The 19679-nt window shown below is 35.3% G+C and overlaps 3 protein-coding genes across 3 annotated transcripts; 1 reads left to right on the forward strand and 2 right to left on the reverse strand.

Moving 5' to 3' along the window:
- Positions 1-400: 400 nt before the first annotated feature.
- On the reverse strand, positions 401-2342 carry LOC131064310 (transcription factor MYB3). The gene is made up of 3 exons (XM_057998414.2): positions 2165-2342; positions 1201-1330; positions 401-1062 (listed from the first exon to the last, which is right to left on the reverse strand). Exons 1-3 carry the CDS (start codon positions 2289-2291, stop codon positions 465-467), a joined length of 855 nt encoding a protein of 284 aa, XP_057854397.2. The 5' UTR covers positions 2292-2342; the 3' UTR covers positions 401-464.
- Positions 2343-2467: 125 nt separating this feature from the next.
- Positions 2468-9416, reverse strand: LOC131064302 (transcription factor MYB3-like). Its single transcript, XM_057998407.2, has 3 exons — positions 9290-9416; positions 8678-8877; positions 2468-2596 (listed from the first exon to the last, which is right to left on the reverse strand). Exons 1-3 carry the CDS (start codon positions 9414-9416, stop codon positions 2468-2470), a joined length of 456 nt encoding a protein of 151 aa, XP_057854390.2.
- Positions 9417-12823: 3407 nt separating this feature from the next.
- Positions 12824-19259, forward strand: LOC131874332 (uncharacterized). The gene is made up of 4 exons (XM_059217657.1): positions 12824-13205; positions 18248-18426; positions 18741-18857; positions 19122-19259. The coding sequence occupies exons 1-4, from the start codon at positions 12824-12826 to the stop codon at positions 19257-19259; spliced, it is 816 nt and encodes a 271-aa protein (XP_059073640.1).
- The last annotated feature ends 420 nt before the right edge of the window (positions 19260-19679 follow it).

Here is a 19679-nt window from a genome sequence, read left to right on the forward strand (position 1 = left end):
ATTGATTTATATATAATCAAGAATTTGTACATATCATTTATCTCACATTTCTTCTTCTTATGTATGTTTGAATGAATGATATATCTTATGTACAAAAACATAATTATAAATGTAAACATCTTCTCTTTTATAAATATGTGAATTTATTTATTATCATTTTTTACTGTATTATATAGTTATAGATATACATATGCTTCAAACCATCTTATAGTCTATTTATTAAGACCACCTGGCACACCCAATCTATTATTTACCCTTTTTCATTCATTCTTCTTATTTTTTCCATCTATAAATGAAGCTGTATAATGCCATTCTCCCACAACTAAATTCAGAAACAAAGATTCAAGTATCCACAAGAAGATATTTACAACAGAGCGTATACAAACAGCTGTCCGTTTGCTCCATTAGAAAAAAATATACAACAATTGAAGTTCTGATTGTACCTGAAACATTATTACCATGTCTCAAAAATCAAAGTGAGAAATGAGGTTATTCTGCTGCCCATCGGTAAAATAACTTGTACTGTCAAAGACATAATCACAATCGTTGGAGTCCAGCCATGGGACACAACCAGACCAAAACAAATCAGAATCTGGCAAGTGATCAGATTGATATTGGCTTGGAGTTGTGACAACTTCTATGGTCTCCTGAATATCACATAGGATTCCATTAGAATTCTCTTGAGCAGGAGTCTTTGATGGAGATGGAGTTTTGTATACTGTACTTGGTGGTTCACTTGTCCCACATGAAGATATGGTATTGCAAGCTTTTTTCATATATTTCAGCTTGGTAGATATATTCAGGTTATCTGATTCTTCCTTGCAAAGATGATTTAATTGCTTGAATTTTTCTGGACTGGGGGTCGAATCAATTTGCAGTTTTAAGTTATGACACTGAGAATTCCTCTTGGCCGGGGATTTTAAGGTCATTTTTGCGTCGGTGGTATCTTTTAGCTTGAGGTTTACTCCATTGCAGCTTGACTTCTTACTCAAATGAATATTCCAGAAGTTCTTTACGTCATTGTCTGTTCTTCCCGGTATACGGGCGGCAATCAGCGACCACCTGAAAATTATTATTTTCTTTACTTCTGATCAAATCATTCATGAAGCGTAAAACATAAGTAAAGACTCTAGGGATTGCAATGACTAGATGGATACTTCGTTAGATGGATACTTCGTTGTTTGGGTAAGTGATTTGAACCTGTTTCCAAGCAGTTTGTGAAGCCTTATAATAAGATCTTTTTCGTCCTCAGAAATGTGACCGCGCTTCACATTGGGACGGAGGTAATTCATCCATCGCAATCTGCAACTCTTTCCACACCTCTTCAAACCTGTAAATATTAAGTGACAAAACCTGAAACTTATATGAAGCGCTATTCTTCAAATTATAAGGAAGATTTACATTCTTTACTTTAAACAGCCACTACGTTACAAATTGTAGAGTATAAGTGTATATACATCAATTTTTGATACTATATTCTATGATTGGGATCATAGATCATAGATGCAAATGGCGATGTAAAAATTATCACACAATTAAAATCTAAAAGTGGTATTACATATCTCTGTTAAAACAAAACAATTGTAGAAGATCAATACAAGAGTAAATGAAGAAAGCAACACAAGGAGCTGAAATATCATACAAGTTTCTAATTAAAATGGTAACAACTTTTAAGTCGACCCTTGAATTAGACTGGATGGTTGAACTGTTGAAAAACATAGATGATATGTTAAGACCGGATTCAAATACTATGTCCTAATAAAAAGACATTTGAAACATGACTACAGAGTTCTAAACATTCCTCATATAATTAATAAAAAAGAAAAAATATTAAGTGAGTTCAGTAGAAATTTATAAATTTTCGAAAATGTGTTAAAAGCCTATCAAATGCAAGTGGCATTTAAGTTGAGCAGATTCAGATATATGCAAGATTTGTTTTTGGAAGAAATTGTGTATGCTATTTGAATGAACAATCCATCATCAGAATAAGAAAAACTAAACAGATTCAAGTGCTCAAATCTCTATTTATCATGCTTCACCATTCATCAACACCAGAGGCTTAAAAAATCAGTGCTTACGATTATCAAAATAAGATCAGAAAGTTAGTGCAAAGCCATGGAGACCAATTCCAGTAATGAGAAAGGAAAAAGTAAGAACATTATACCCGCTTTGGCAGGAAGCGTACTCCAACGCTCCACTCCATTTGCTTCTATAAATTTCTTCAAAAGCAGATCTTCCTGAAGGTGCCAATGTCCTCGGTTAAGCCCATCCAACATTCTCTTTCCACTCATTTTTGCTTACACTTTCTACTGCTCAATATCAGCTCCTTCCTTCTGATTTTGTCATTAATCCAACACCTGAATTTATAGCCAATTTTCACTCATTGATTTCAGGTCGAATTTAGTGCGGGAAGATTTGGTAATAATTTTCTCTAGATTTATGAATGATTGCAGACGGTAAAGAAAATTTAATGACAGATCCGTATCCTGCGCAGAAATATTTTCCTCGTGACAATCATGCAGTCCGGAGAATCTTTATTACACTCCTCAGAATTTTGACCCATTACAAAGAAGCCAATATAATCTGCCACCCTTTTCTGAAAAGAGTCACAAACATTAAGTTGAGGTGCAGAGTGCCATCACGCGAAAGAGACGGTAGTGGTGGGAAGATGTCGATGAATGAAGACGAGAAGAGTTAGTACCAAATATTAGTATGCCATCCTCTGACATCACTCATGTTGTTTATTGGCATTCCCACTAACTAAACGGCTATGAAGCCCATATAATGCTCAGTTTTTTTTTTCATTTATTAATTTAATTAAAAATACCATTGTGATATGAAAATTGTCTAAACAAGGTTATCTTGTGAGCTCTATAGTAATTTCGAAATTAAACTAAGATCTAATGAGTCCCTAGGGAAGAGGGGTCCGTAGTTGTAAGGTTCAACTGTTGTACATTCATTTGTGTCATTATTTGTACTAAATATTTTAAATAAATAGTTCACATGTAAATAAAACATAGCAATTTTGGAACTAAACTATGATTTAATAAGTTCTCGGGGAAGAGGGTTAGTAGTTGTAAGGGTTCAACTGTTGTACACTCACATGTGCCAGATATTTATACTATATGTTGTAAATAAATAGTTCATATGTAAATCAAAAAAAAAGAAAATGTTGGTCAAAATGGATGCATACTTGAACACAAGGGAACAAATGAATATTATATTAAATAAACATAAATAAATTCATTAACAAGTGAAATAAATATTTTTTTTTTTTCAAATAAAATAAGTTGCTCATTTGATGAAGTGTTGTTGTCATAGTGAAAAAATATCATTCCTATGTGTACAACTATTGGGAGATCAATCTATATGCATTGGAGTTTTTCATATTAATAATTTGTCCTATCACGAATATAAAAAAGGTGAGGACAATAACTACATTGTATTTTTCCATGAAATGTGAAAGCTTATTAAAAGGTTTTAGTGTTCAACTATTGGTCCATTTGTGTTGTATATACATCATACTTTATATAAAAATAATAGCAACAAATAGTTTTTTCTATTTAACTATTGGTTTGTTTGTGTTGTATATAAAAGTTAAAGATAACAAGCATTTATGATCACTAATAGGTATTTGGTTCATGTAGGTTACATATAAGTTATATTTTATACAAAAATGTGATATTATACAAATAGCAAAAGATATTTTTTGTTAAACAACTAGGATTTTTTATATTAAGTTTTGGTTGAATCTTTAAAAAGTCATTTTAGGATACTTCTCACTAAACATGTTATTTTGATGAGTTACATGATAAGTCACACCTCCAAACCTTATGTGTAGACAAATAAGTGCCCATTTTACATTTCTAAAAAAATTTAGGTCTTAGAAAACTCCATTTAATGACTACATGTTAATTTGAAGCTATCTTGCATGATTAATGGTCCCTCTCTGCTAGGGGAGAGGACTCTATGGTGGTTTAGACTATGTTGACTCTCTCCTCCCTGTCATCTAAAGACACATTCAAAAGAACAAATTATTTCCCATGAAGCACTATCTCCTTTCCTACTCAATAATATATTATTCCTTCCTATTGTCTTGCACATTTTTCAACTCCTCTAGCATGATTTCAATGGGCTAACAAAGTTGAGGCCTTTCATGGTATGGATTGGTGGTGCATGCATGTGTGGAGTTCACTTGTTCATCAACACACCACTACACAACATTGCTTATTTACTCCACCATTCTCGTTTGACTAAAAATTCAATGTAGTTAAGTTGAAGTCACATTGCAATTAATTTTGGATGCTTTCAGTCTTTGGCATTATTATTCTCAAAGTACATCATTTTCTTCTGGTATGCATAGTGGGATATTTCATACAGAACTTTGGTCATGCTACTGGTGAGGTTAGAGTTGTGGATTTTTCATCTTTTCAACTTCTTGTGTTTTTCAACACATCCATCATGCATAGAAAATAAGTCTCTATGGCCATGCCATGTTTTGTGGATGCAAATTGAGGAGAGATTGTCTTCCAAGCTCAAAGGGGAACTCACCTTGAAACATTTTCAATACATTTTCTATTTCCCTGTCTAATTTAATTGGTTTCAAGTGGGTTTAAATTTTTTTTTTAGTTGAATAGTTGTTCAAGGATTCTATTTTTTAATTTTTATCCATATAGGTATATATATTTTGTTTTAAATGGTAAGATAACTAAATGATACTTTGTGATACCTCCCACACTTATGCCATAAAAATAATTTAAACCCGCAATAAACCCACCCACTTTGACAATGCTATTTTATTTATGTTTATGTTCAATTGAGTTGCAAAAGTATCAAGAATGAGAATTGAAATACTATTGTAATAGAAATATTTATAGACATTATATATATGCAAATATATAGAGTAACATTAGGATGTATTAATCATAAACATAAATAGAATAGTATTGTCAATAATAATTCACTCAATCATATAACATAATGGTAAAGAAAAATTTGGTTTGACATTCTATATATATTGATGGCCTTCAAAACAATGACAAAAGAACGATGGCATGCAATCTATCATGCTATTTTAACTTTACAATGACACATGACTCCAAAAAAAGTGTCCACCCTATTGGAGTTTTTTCATTGATGAAGGAGACTGTTGTGTTGGATATCATTTGTCATTGATGTCAACATACTTTTGTTGACTTCTTCTATTGCTGCTTTGGTATTTTGGTGATTCTGTTTGTCATTTTTTTCTTTGTGTTGCTCTACAGTTGCAGATATGGATATCTATTTCAGATAGTACACTCATGTATATCAAAATTTTGATCTACATTTGCTACTACAATTCCTGGCTTATGACTGCCCTTCACCACACCTCCTTGGCTTCAACAATGGGTCTTACTTTTGTGGGGTCCACAACTACTTGCAAGACTTACCCTCAAATTTTTAGACTTCAAACTCTCCTAGTATTTTTTAAAATGACACAATGGCAAGAGATAAACAAAGACAAATCTAGAATAGACACTGCAAAATATTTCTATTATGCTTCAAAGATGATACAATGATGATAAAGGTATTACAATATGACAAGGATCTGATACCACCAACAACCATAACATAATATGCTCTGATACCAACAACAACCATAACATAATATGCTCTAATACCAACAACAACCATAACACAATATGCTCTAATACCAACTTAGTGCAGAATACAAGCTAGAGCCAATATTACATCTAAGTTTTAATTACAAATGATAGACTTGATAACCTATGCAAGTCAGTTTCTCATAATCCCTATATCGCATGGAAGCACAAAGGTAGAGGATACTTCCAACTTGCTCCTAAGAGACTCCTTACTTAATACAAGACTTACTTCACACAAGACTCGATCCAAGACTCGATGCCTCAAATGAGCTTACAAGGACTCAATTTATAGTAGTTGGAGACCAAGGGGTAGATGGATTTGACTCGTAGGTGTGAGTGGTAGGTTTTGAATTACAAGACTAACTTTACACAAGACTCAATGCCTCAAATGAGCTCACAAGGCCTCTATTTATAGTAGTCAGAAACCAAGGGGTAGATGGATTTGACAGGTAGGTGTGAGTGGTAGGTTTTGAAATACTGGTATGTGTAGGTGGTAGATGGAGGAACTAGTAGATGGTGGTACTGGTAGATGTGAGTGGTAGATTCTGATATGACAAGGATTTTTTATTTTTTATTTTTTAATCTTCAATAGAATTGTATTTAGATTGATGTCATATAATTTATTTTCCAAAAAACCTAAAAACAAAAAAATTAGTAAAGTTTTACTGAACCTCACTATTTTACATTTAGGTACCACTTTTGATCAATAAATAATGCAAAAATAGTAAAAATAATCATATCACTATGAAATTTACATTTTTAAAATCAAGACAGTGAAAACTCTAATGGGTTTTCGTTTCATAAAAGAATACGATCAGGAAGACCTTCAAAAAATTACAACAAGGCATAAATATGGTAATACAGTGCCTTAGCCATTTTTTTGGAGGTCCAAGCATAGGCTTGGTCCCACCAAACCTAACCTGAAGCCAAAACCGAGGCATAGGTATGTTTCCCACTCAATCTTTTATGAAACGGAAGCCTATTATTTAAAATTCAAAAAATGGACACCCGTTTTGGAATTTGTAGCATTTTAAGAAACGTGTGCCCATTTTTAGAAACATGTACCCATTTTTAGAAACGTGTGCCTGTTTCTAAAAATTGTATGCCCATTTCTAAAAATCATGTGCCCTTTTCTCTACGGTGGTCCGATCCTAAGTGGGTACCCGTTTTTCAAAACGTGCACCTGTTTTATTTTTATGGTTTGGGACCCCGAAGCTAAACGGTTATCCGTTTCTTAAAAAATGGGCACTCGTTTCTAGCGGCAAACTTTTTTGCTCCCAGATTTCCGTGGAATTGGGTCCCAACTTCTTGCACCCACCCAAGAAAAAGTAGATGAAAAAGTAGGAGGAACTTTTGGAAGGTAGTGGAAGTCGAGTGGTAGGTGGTAGTACATACTATTGGATCTACTCATAATGAAGTATGTACTGTGAGATTTGAAAGCTCGTGTAGGCTCTTTACTATTTATTTAATAATTCCTATAACTTTTCTATAGACTCACTATTTACTAATTTATCTACTATCACTTTTTATATACCCAAAAAGTGAGAAGGGTCCACTTAACACCTGTAAGTGGCTATAGGGATCTTGCTTTTTGCATAGGTTTTGCATCCTGTTGTGAGGGCTTTACATGGCTAACATCATGGCTTTTTAAGACATGGTTGCATCCTGTTGTCAGATGTTAACATAGCTGACTTCATGACACAGAAAAACCCTTGTGCTAGTTTTATTAAACATATTTATCTAATTTGCATGGAGGAATATCATACCAAATAGTTGATAGTGTTAATCCTTTCTTTATTACAAGCCTAATTATATACAAACTAATTATTTACAATACCTTTATATCCTTCTAACCATTATCCCAATCTAGAATGCGCCATCTACCAATATTAGGTATAAGAAAGAGACCACTAATATTATTTGGATTATTAAACTCCATAATATATATGTAATGATAAAAATGCTTTACTTCCTTGATAGTTGTGTTGTTCATCATGTGAGTACCATTCTCCTATTATTCTAGTATCCGAATTTTCAATATACCATTCTAGTTGACTACTAGTAAAATGCACACATAGATTGAGAATATGTAACAAAGTATTTTTCTTGGTGTCAGCCTTAAAAGGTGTTAGCTGAGATAATAGTATCTTGAAAGAAGGACTAAAAATATTTAAAAGGTTTGGTAGACTATGGAAACCATATGGAAAATGTCTTGTAATATCTCTACATCGAAGAATGATGTAAGCTTTTTTGTATTGTCTTACCAAAAAAATTAACACAACTAATTGTCCTTTCATCAAGAATAGAGATAGAATATGAATCTGCTTCCTATCTGGGACTGTCAGGATGTCTCTCCATCCATCATTTTGAAATATAGGAGTAGGATTATGGAAGAAATATTTTCCATAATATTTCTTTGGCATTCTTTTGGAAGCTCTTTGATTCTTTGTATGACTGAAGCTAGTGGATTTGTGGTCTCTATACGAAGTCTTTCAGTTACATGAACATTTGCATCCAACCTTTCAATCATATCAACAAAATTTATGCCATGATGATGGATAAATTTTATCTCCTTATTTCTCATGATTATGCCAATGTGAGAAAAAGGAAGAGACTTAAATTGACTCAATCCCAACCTAAGAGAATATCAGTGTTTATATCATTATTTTTCCAAAAGGAGAAAGGACAACTAAGATCCCCTAGGTTTACAATAATGTCACAAGCTTTTTCTTTCACATTTTTCATGACTCCAAGCCCCTTAATTAAGATATTTTGAGATTTGCAATATATAGAAGGTAGGACATGACTTTTAGCAATGCTGATTTTTGACCCTATATCTGTAAGAGCAAAGAAACTTTGACTCAGGCCTTATATTTTGACATGAATTATTGGCTTCTTTGGGCTATCATGGCACAATGCAGGGTTTTGGTTGGACTGAATATAGGGTTGATGACATGATGCATGACTTGAAGTAGATGCAAGACTCAGAGTGGACCAATTAGAGAATCCAATCATATTTTTAACTTGTGGTATACTGTAACTCCCATTAGGATTAGTTGGCAATGAGTAGATAGATACTTTGCTACTCGGGTAAGTGATTTGAACCTGTTTCCAAGCAGTTTGTGAAGCCTTATAATAAGATCTTTTTCGTCCTCAGAAATGTGACCTCGCTTTACATTGGGGCGGAGGTAATTCATCCACCGGAATCTGTAACTCTTTCCACACCTCTTCAAACCTGTAAATATTAAGTGACAAAACCTGAAACATGACTACGGAGTTCTAAAAATTCCTCATAAAATTAATAAAAAAGAAAAAATATTAAGTGGGTTCAGTACAAATTTATGAAGTTTCGAAAATGTGTTGAAAGCCTATCAAATGCAAGTGGCATTTAAGTTGAGCACATTCAGATATATGCAAGATTTGTTTTGGGAAGAAATTGTGTATGCTTTTTGAATGAACAATCCATCATCAGAATAAGATAAAATAAACAGATTCAAATGCTCAAATCTCTCTTTATCATGCTTCACCATTCATCAACACCCGAGGCTTAAAAAATTCTATGCTTATGAATATCATAATAAGATTAGAAAGCTAATGCAAAGATCGATTCCAGTTATGATAAAGGAAAAAGAGAGAATATATTATACCCGCTTTGGCAGGAAGAGTACTCCAACGCTCCACTCCATTTGCTTCTATAAATTTCTCCAAAAGCAGATCTTCCTGAGGGTGCCAATGTCCTCGGTTAAGCCCATCCAACATTCTCTTTCCACTCATTTTTGCTTTACACTTTCTACCGGTCACTATCAGCTTTTTCCTTCTGATTTTGTGAATAATCCAACACCTGAATTTGTTCAGGAAGATTTGGTAATAATGTTCTCTAGATTTATGAATGAATTGCAGACGGTACAGAAAATTTAATGACAGAGCCGTAACCTTCGCCGAAATATTTACCTCGTGACAATTATGTAGTCCTGAGAGTCTTTATTACGCCTCAGAATTTTGATCCATTACAAAGAAGCCAAGATAATCTGCCACCCTTTTCAGAACAAACATTAAGTTGAGGTGCAGAGTGCCATCACGCGAAAGAGACTGTAGTGGTGGGAAGAAGTCGATGAATGGAGACGAGCAGAGTTAGTACCAAATATTAGTTTGCCATCCTCTGACATCATTCATGTTGTTTATTGGCATTCCCACCAATTAAACGGCTAGGCAGCCCATCGAATGCTCAGTTTTAGTTTTTTATTTATTTATTAATTAAATTAAAAATAACATTGTAATTGTTAATTTAATTAATAAATGATATGAAAGTGTCTAATCAGGGTTATCTTGTCGGCTTTATAGTAATTTCGAAACCAAACTACGATTTAATGAGTCTCTAGGAAAGAGGGGTCATAGTTGTAAGGTGTAAGTGTTGTACACTCATTTGTGTCATATATTTATATTAAATATTGTAAATAAATAGTTCACAAGTAAATAAAACATAGCAATTTTGGAACTATGTATATGTGTATTTGTGCACGCGCGTGCGCGCACACACACACACACACATGTATATGTATATGTATGTGTGTGTATACACACACACACATATATATATGTATATATGTATATGTATATGTATGTATGTATGCATATACATATATATACATATATGTATACGTATATGTATACATATATATATGTATGTATGTATGTATGTATGTATATGCATATGCATACATACATATATATGTATACATATACATATACATATACATATACATATACATAAATGACATAGTATAATTGTTAACAACAATTCACTCAATCATATAACATAATGGTCTTAAAAAAGATTGATTCATTGTATATATATAGATGGCCTTGAAAATAATGACAAAAACACAATGGAATGAAATATATCATGCTATTTTAACTTGACAATGACACAAAAATCAAAAAATGTGTCCAACCCTATAAGTTAATATTGTTATCAATTAAACCACGGTCTAAAGGAGAGTCTAGATGAGGGCACATGATTTGTTGATGCATTGCTGCTTGGTGAACCTTTCCCAATCAACTGTTCCTCCATCGAGTTGTTTCTTAAGAAGTTGTAGGATAACAACATGAATGGCCCTAGGTAAACCTTATAAATTGTTGTAGATTATTAAGGATAATGAATAGTTACCGATTCCCTAAATATTATATGTTTTTCAAGGAAGGGATTTAAAGGACTACTAAAACACCTTTCTCTCTCCAACTTTGTTTTAGCCTTTTTCATTTATCTCGTTTTCGTTGAATCCTTAGTTGCTCCTTTTTTTTTTCTTTCACTTTCCTTTGTTGTATTATCTATAGCTCATTCATTTGTCATTGATGTTTTATTTCCATTTTCAACTACTCCTTCATGTCTCTAGCTACAATTCTTGTAACCTTTCTCTCTTTGATCTATCTCTCTACTTAAGTTTCAAATCTTGGATTTATTTCTTATTTTATTGCTCCATTAATAGCTTCTTGTATTCATTAATGGTGAGGAGCTAAGATTGTCTACTTAGTCAAATCTCATTGTTAACTAGATGATTTGAGGCATCCTACACTAAATGAATAGGTAGTATAAAGAATTGGCTAATGTTGGCACTGATTTGGCCTCTAAATGGTTCATTAGATTCTATTTCAATTTCATCTTGTACCTTACTAAAATTTTCATCTACCTCTTGAGCTCTTCTCAATTTAGCAACTTCCTCTCCCACTTCCACATGTCAACAATTATCATATAAATGTACTATAGACACCTAACATTGTCCTAACTTAATTAAAAAAATATTTTATTTATTTAATTATTTTATCCAAAGCCCTTGATTAATCAAATAGATTTTAATCTATTCAATTAATTCATTAATCCTTTTCTAGCCTTTCCTTATTTAAATAAATATTTTATTTATTTAATTGGTCCCACTTCCTCTATTAATTAAATAAATCTTTGTTTATTTAATTAATTCATAAGATTTTTCCCTTCTATGACACATGCCATTTATCTCTTAATTTTCCTCTACCTACCCCCTTCATTATTTTATTATTTTTTACCTACCCTTTAATCCTAGCTGACCATTTATTTCTTTCACTTCTTAATCCATCCCTTCATTTTCTAGAGTGTCTTCTATATAAGAGGATACTCTCATTCTTTCACAACACTAGCTAGCTAACTAATGCATCTATCAAACTTTCTTGCGATCAAGCAACTTTACAACCACAACCCGTTCTTTATTGAGCTCTTGTCCACATACAAAATCTGAGAGCAAATATATTAAACAACATCAATGGAGATAGGAGACAATGGAGATCATAGCCTACTTGGCATGTGAATGGTATTATTGTTTCAATTTCTTAATTTGCATGTTCTTAGGTTTCTTCATTGGTGTATGGTGAATGTTTTATTCTAGGACTAGAGTTTGTTGTGGTTAGATCTTTGTGGTTTTGCAATAGTTTGTCATCATCATTTTTTTACCTAACACATGTGCCATGGAAGATTTATCTATTATGTTTTACAAAGATTATAATGAAAGAATTTGGCATGCATAATATTCAAATCAATAACAATATTTGTAGCCCCCTCCAACAACCATGATGGTTGCTCATGCTTAATGGGAAGAGTGTGCATCTTCCATAATAGTATGTTGGTATAGTAAAATGTGTTCTTCTATTATAACAAATAATTCATCATTCAATGGTTTAAATATTTCCTCTATAACGTTTGTCTCTATCTATTTGACCTTTGAATATGGTACATCAACACTCAAAAAACTACTAATGATGGAGTAGGAGAAGGGAGAATCGCTGCATTTGAATTCAGGGCAGGGCAGGAAAGCCTACAATGGACAAGAAACCAAGGGGAGAATGGAAAGGATGATTCCCGAGACTACCCAGTTTCCTTTGAATCGAGTGGAAAGGACCCAACGGATGGGGACCCATGAGCGCTGACAAGCTTATCGATCCTAATGGAGAAAATGTTGAATCACATGTTGGAGACACTCCTAGGCATGAATCTATTCGAAGGGACAGTGGTTGGTCTTGGACTTCTCTATTCGGTGTCAAACTAAGTGGAAAGTCATCACTCCCTCTAGTTTGTAATATCTCAGACCCAGAAAAGGGAAGTCGCTATTGATATTCTAGATCTTGTTATTGATCATAACATTAACCTTATGGAAATGACATTGGTTGGAAATTTTTTGGGCTCAAGGCCAAATATTGATATTGTCAGGGCATTTGCTAAACACAAATGGGCGCTTAAAGGTCAAGTTGAGATCACCACTATGTCCAAAGGGGCGTTGTCTTTGGCCTTCTCTTGCAAGGAAGACATGTCAAGAGTGCTCTGTGATGGCCCTTGGCTGATTGGTAAATCAACACTAGCTTTGAAAAAATGGGCACCTAAGATGGACCTAAATGAATCTTGCTTTGTTCAAGCTCCAGTTTGGGTTAGACTGTCGGGCCTTCCCTTAGAGTTCTGGGTGGAAGATGTGTTTAAAGGAATTGCTAGCTCTTTCGGGGAACTCCTCTCTATGGACCCTATAACAATGGCTAGAAGAAGACGTACCTTTACCAGGATCTATGTGGGAGTTATGCAAGGCACATATATGCCCTTATTCATTGAGATCAATTCTAGATTGGGAAAATGGAACCAACCTTAGGAATATGAAAGTGTCCCTTTTGCCTGCTTTCACTATAAAAAAGAGGGACATACAACAAGGAAAAACCCTCTTCAGGCTATCAAAAAAAAAAAAAAAAAAGGCAATGCAATGGAAAGCAAAAAACCCTGTTAAGCAACCTGAGGGCTCTGAAAAATAAAAAAGAATCGAAGAGGCCCAAAGTGTCATCATCCCTGACATGATAGAGAAACAAATGGATGTTAATGTGGAAAACCCAGAAATACCTTTGCTTGATGAAGGTAAAAAGGATCAAACAGGCAAAGACAATAGACAACAACAAGATACCAATTAGGAGGATTAAAGAAGTGATAACCTGGAAGAAGGAGAAATACAAGTGGTGTTACAAGACAATGAGGAAGCAAATTCGAATCACATTACAAAAAATACCAGCAGAGACATCCTCAGTAGCGATTATGAAGAAGCCTTGAAGTGTTTGATCCTTGGAGGAATCTCATTGTCGGGATCACAAAAATCAATAGAGATGGTGAAATTGACCATCCAATAATCACCAATGACTTCACTACTTAATGCTAAGTGGGTTGAGGTCGAAGATGTTGACTAGAAGATAACCACCCAGAATATTCAAGAGGAAGATTGCAATATAAATAAAGTTGCAGAGCGAAAGAGAGGGGGTAAAAAAGGGCCTAAATCTAACACTCAGGCTAATTCAGTTAAGACAAGAAACCGGACCAAAGCTAACATGGGTTTCAACCCATCTCCTCCTGGAAGGAAAAAAGAAAGCTAGATCAGAGATCAAGAGGCAAGCAAGAATATAGTAGATGGTACTCAAATGACCATCCATGAGGTATCTTCCCTAATTATAAAATAAAAATAATTTCATGGAATATACGTGGACTGAATAGTCCACATAAACAAGTTGTTCTTAGAAATTTACTCAGAGAACATAAACTGGACATTGTTATTATCCAAGAAACTAAAATTACTAAAGAGAAAGTAGAAAAGATTAAGCTTTTTAAGAATAAGCAAGTTTTCGGTGGAAGCTCTGATGGTGCTTCTGGGGGCATTGCTATTTTCTGGAACTTTAGGAGTGTTTTTGGGGAGCCGGTCAAGTGGGATAGCAATCTGGCTTTTATCAGGTTTGATCACATTGGGGATGGCAGCTCTTTACTACTTACCAATATTTATCCCCCTAATAATAGATTGGAAAAAGATGAAAGCTATTAGGGATCTTTACAAGGAGGATATGTGGATTGTTATGGGGTATTTCAACACCCCCCTCCGAGACAATTAGAAATTTGGAGGTGTCCCTTCACAGCTAGAAAGTAGAATGGATCTTTTGAACTTTATCAACAACTAGGGTCTGCATGATATTGATCTCCAAGGAGCCAAGTTTACTTGGATGAACAAGAGGATGTGACATGATCTTATTCAAGTTGGGCTTGATAGAGCCCTCATTTCTAACAAGTGGTTTAACTATTATCAGTTCTCCCTCTTTGCTATCTCTACGATAGGTTCTGATAATTTCCCTATGATTTTTGTTGTTGATAACACCATTGTTAAAATAAATTTCTTGTTCATATTTGAAAGGATGTGGCTAGACCACCCTAACCTTGCACAAGTCATTGAGAAGTGGTGGTCTATTGATGTCAAAGGTACTGGTATGTATAGAATTGTGAAAAAATTAAGAAATGTGAAGGACAATATTAAAAAATGGAATAATGAGGTTTTCGAAGATCTGTTTGCTGCCAAGACCAAAACCTAGCTGGAACTCAAGGAAATGCAGGATAAAATCCAAACGAGTGGATACAACGAAGTATCAATCAAGGAGGAAAATAAAGTGCTGGTGAAGTACCACAAGATTATCAGAAGAGAGGAAGAATTATTGAAACAAAGGTCTAGATCCCTATGGCTTAAAGCTGGGGACAAAAATTCTAGATTCTTCCGTATGACTGTGATGAAACACAAGACTTCTAATAGAATCTCGAAGATGAAAATTGGGGGAACTGAGACGAGGAAGGATGATGAGATCGGGAAGGAAGCCAAGAACTTCTTTACATAACTTGTTTTGGTGGACTTTGGTTTGGATGGTCATTCTCAGAGTGCCATCCTTGAGAATATCCCTTTTACTATTAATGAGGATCAAAATAAGGCCTTGGTGGCCATCCCTTGTGAGGACGAAGTTAAAAACACAGTCTTTTCTTTTGATAGGAATAAAGCCCCGGCCCCGAATGGATTTCCGTTGTTCTTCTTTCAAACCTTCTGGTACATCCTCAAAGCTGATGTAGTTAAAGGTGTGCATGAGTTTTTTGGGGCTAGAATGATATTAAAGGAACTTAACACAAATTTTTTGGTTCTGATACCCAAATTCCCGTGGGCAAACTCTATGGATAAGTTCTAACCGATAATCTTATGCAACTCATTCAATAAAATTATATCTAAGGTGGTAACAAGAAGGCTGCTAAGGATTCTTCCTTTGATCATTTCACCCCAACAGAGTGGATTTTTCCCAGTAGACAAATCATTGACTCTATCATTTCTATCCATGAAAACATTCATTCACTAATGGATTCAAAAAAGAAAGGATTTCTTATGAAGCTGGATTTGTCTAAAGCCTATGACCATGTGGATTGGAGTTTCTTGGGTAAGGTGCTTGGAGCTTTTGGTTTTAGAGTGAGGCTTATTAAGATGATTGATCAACTTATCTTGACCCCTTCTTTTTCTGTCATTGTCAATGGGGTGCCTTCCCCATTATTCAAAACTTCTAGGGGTATCAGGCAAGGGGATCCCATATCCCCTATACTCTTCATCATTTTGGTTGAATGTCTAGGTAGATTTATCAACAACTCTATTTATTTGGGGCTCCTCTATGGTATATTGCCCTCTTCTGGCTTTAGAGCATGTACTCATCAGTAATTTGTTGATGATACCATTCTAATGGGACCATCCACTATCAAAGAAGCATCCAACCTGAAGAACCTCCTCAACACTTATAGTATGGCCTCGGGTCAAACCATCAATTGGGAGAAAAGCTTTGTTTTCTTCTTCAACACCCCAGAGGATAGAAAAAATAAAATAGCTTAGATCCTTGGATGCCAAATTGGTAAGCCTCCTGCTATCTACCTTGGCCTCCCCTTGGGATTGAAACCCTCGAAGCTGTTCTAGAATAGTCTTGTTGATAGATTCAGTAGAAAGTTGGCTGGTTGGAAAGGGACCCTTCTTAGTCAAGTTGGAAAAGTCTAGCTCTTAAAATCTTTCCTCCAGAGTCTTTCGGTGTATGCTTTAAGCCTTCTTAAAATCCCTGGTAAATTTGCTGATGCCATTGAGAAAATCCAAAAATCCTTCATGTGGTCTGCAGTTGAGGAGAAGAAGAGAATGACTCTCAAAGCCTGGGAAATTATGTAAACCCAAAAAGAAGGGGGGTCTAGGCTTAAGGAATATCAAAACTTTGAACAAAAATCTTCTTGCCAAACAAATGTGTAGAACTTATCAGGGGAGAGGAGAATGCAATGATATTTGGAAGGCCAAGTACTTATGGAAAGTTCCCACCATTGAAGATTTCTTGGTCTCAAATCAAATACCAAGCGATTCTTTCATTTGGAATAGTGTTATTCAGGCTTAAGGTATTGCTAGTCGCGACAATGTCTGGGCCATAGGTGATGGCAGGAAGGTGGACTTTTGGGACAATGCTTGGATTGGTAGAGCCCCTCTTAATAAGTAGGCCTCTCAGATGCTCATCTAGAATTGTAAGGAGAAGATAGGTGCCAAAGTGGCTGATTATTAGAAAGATCAAAAGTGGGTAGACCTCAGATATATGGATCCCAAACTCAAGAAGGTAAATTTAATGATCAACCATGTTGTCTTAAATACCAGAAGGGAAGACCACATGGTGTGGTGTGGGAATTCCTCAGGTACTTATTCGGTCTCTTCTATTGTCCTTTTATTAGCACAATCCTAAGATCCTACTCCTTTCTGGGCTAAGGTTTGGTAACCAGATTTGACTCCTAAAATCAATATTTTTTTTGTGGATCCTTTTGCAAAATAAGATTCGAACTACTGATAATTTGAGAAAGAGGTGCTTTTGTTTCCCAAACATATGCTATCTCTATCTTAATAATGAGGAATTTGTGAACCACATCTTTTTACACTGTCCTTTTAACACTCCTATTTGGGGGATGTTTTTTCCAATGTGGGGGTTGAATGGGTTTTCCTGGAGGAGATGCAGGATTGTTTCAGAAGCTAGCATTATTCAACCAATAACATCACCATAAGAAACCTGTGGAAGTTCTCTTTTGCCCATATCCTCTAGAGGATATGAAAAGAGAGAAATAATTGAATATTCTGAAATGATATTAACACCTCTGAAATGGTGTGGGTCAAGATAAAAAATAATTGTGTTGAGAATGTGATGGCCAGGGGGGTGCATTGTTGTAGAAATAAGGAGGACTTTAATGTTCTCAAAAGATGGAATATCCTAGCCTTTTTGGGCTCCAACATCAACTAAATCAATAGAAGATTGTGTTGTTGGTTGTTTCCCCCCAATGATTGGTTTAAGGCCAACTTTGATGGCATGGCAAAAGGAAACACAGGACCTACTGGTTGCGGTGATGTTATCCAAAATGGGGATGGCTTTTGCACTGGGGCGGTTGCCTATCCCTTAGGAATTCAGACCAATCATATGGTGGATGCTATGGGCTCCCTTCAATCAATTAAATTCGCCTATAATTTAGGGGTCAAAATGCTATGGTTAGAAGGCGACTCTAAAAACATCATTGAGTCTGCCAGGGAGTTGCTTCAGGGGTTTAAAAATGCCACATTTCTCATGTTTACAAAGAGGCTAATAGGAGCGCTGACTGGGCTACCAATGAGGCAGTACAAAGCAAGCTAATTATTACCTAGAATGGCGAAGGAGAGCTACCGTGTGTGGTACATGATATCTTAACTTATGAAATATTGCATGGTAAGCAGGGGCAGATTTGAAATCATTTCTCGAGGTGTTAGGAGAAGTTGTGGCAGCAGGAGCAACTAGTTTTGTTGGCAGCCGAGAAGGAGGTATAGTAATCATTGTAGGTTCACTTTACGTGCTGTATGGGCATTTTTATCCCTCTCAAACAAAAGCATTAGAAAATCCTATAGATTTCGAGCTGGTTCTCACATAAATTTTGTTGCGAAGAAAGGAATCAGGTGGGAATTACAAACCATTGACATCAATAACATTATGGGTGGAAAATGAAAGAGAATAGAGGCTACCACCATTGATAAATGGAAGAGTTGTCCATAGGTCTGGGCAGTTCTTCAAGCTGCCAAGATGACGGATTTCATGGAATGCATGCATGAGAAACCACCCAAAATTACGAGAATCTTCAAGAAGGGTTGGAACAAAGACACTTTAACCATAGTAAATAGGAAGATCAAGGTGAGTGAAACTATGATTGCGGAGGCAATGGGTCTTTCGATGTAGGGCATCAAGCTTTATAGGGACAAAAATATTTCAGATGCTTCCGTGAAGAAATTTGTGAAGGATGAGGAGGAGAAGGCTAAACTGGTGAAGGACATCTATACCTACTTCTCACCAAAAGTAATTAAATTAATTTGGCGAAGGGTTTTGCTTGTTATAATGGAATTTATCACACTTGATGGTAGATACACTAGGGTTTACAACTACCATTTTGTCTTACTTAATCACTTTAGATATAAAGATAAAATTTCTATTCCATATTATCTTTTTTGTGCCCTTAATGGCGGGATGAAGGATGCCATATCCAACCCCAGTATCAACCCTACAATGCATGAAGGTTTGATGGTGATTTTGTATAATCACATCAAGAACACAACTGTCTAGTTGAATATGCCTGGGGTCTCCAAGTCGGAAGAGGATTTTGATGACTCTGATGATGAGGAAGGCAAAGGCTATGAAACAGAAGCTGAGACAAAGGATGACCCCCAAATTGTCGGGTCGAGCACAAAAATAGAAAAATAGAGCAGGGGAAATAGAACAAAGGGTCGGCCAAAAAGAAGCAGAGAGGGGAGGATGAGGATAACTGGTATAAGGAGGATTATGATACTGACAACGACATGGACACTAGAAGTGAGGAGGTCTAAACTCTCATGAGCCAGAATCAGAAAAAGAAGACTCCTAAAAATAAGGAGGCAGGCACCAAGGACCAGTCGCCTCTCATGAGTAAGTCTAAGGATAAGGGCCTAATGGGGGAGGATATGACCATGAAAGAAGCTCAGAGATCTGATGTCAGGGAGGTAGGACTAGAAGTGAATCTTGAAACTGCTGGTGACAAGACCCAGGAAGAGAATCACCTGGATATTGACCTCTACATCAATAATGACATGGATAGCTTCAAACAGGTGCTCCTCTGGATGCATAAGGAAATTGCAGGCATGAAAA

This window comes from Cryptomeria japonica, chromosome 3 (assembly GCF_030272615.1).
Source record: "Cryptomeria japonica chromosome 3, Sugi_1.0, whole genome shotgun sequence".
NCBI lineage: Eukaryota > Viridiplantae > Streptophyta > Pinopsida > Cupressales > Cupressaceae > Cryptomeria > Cryptomeria japonica.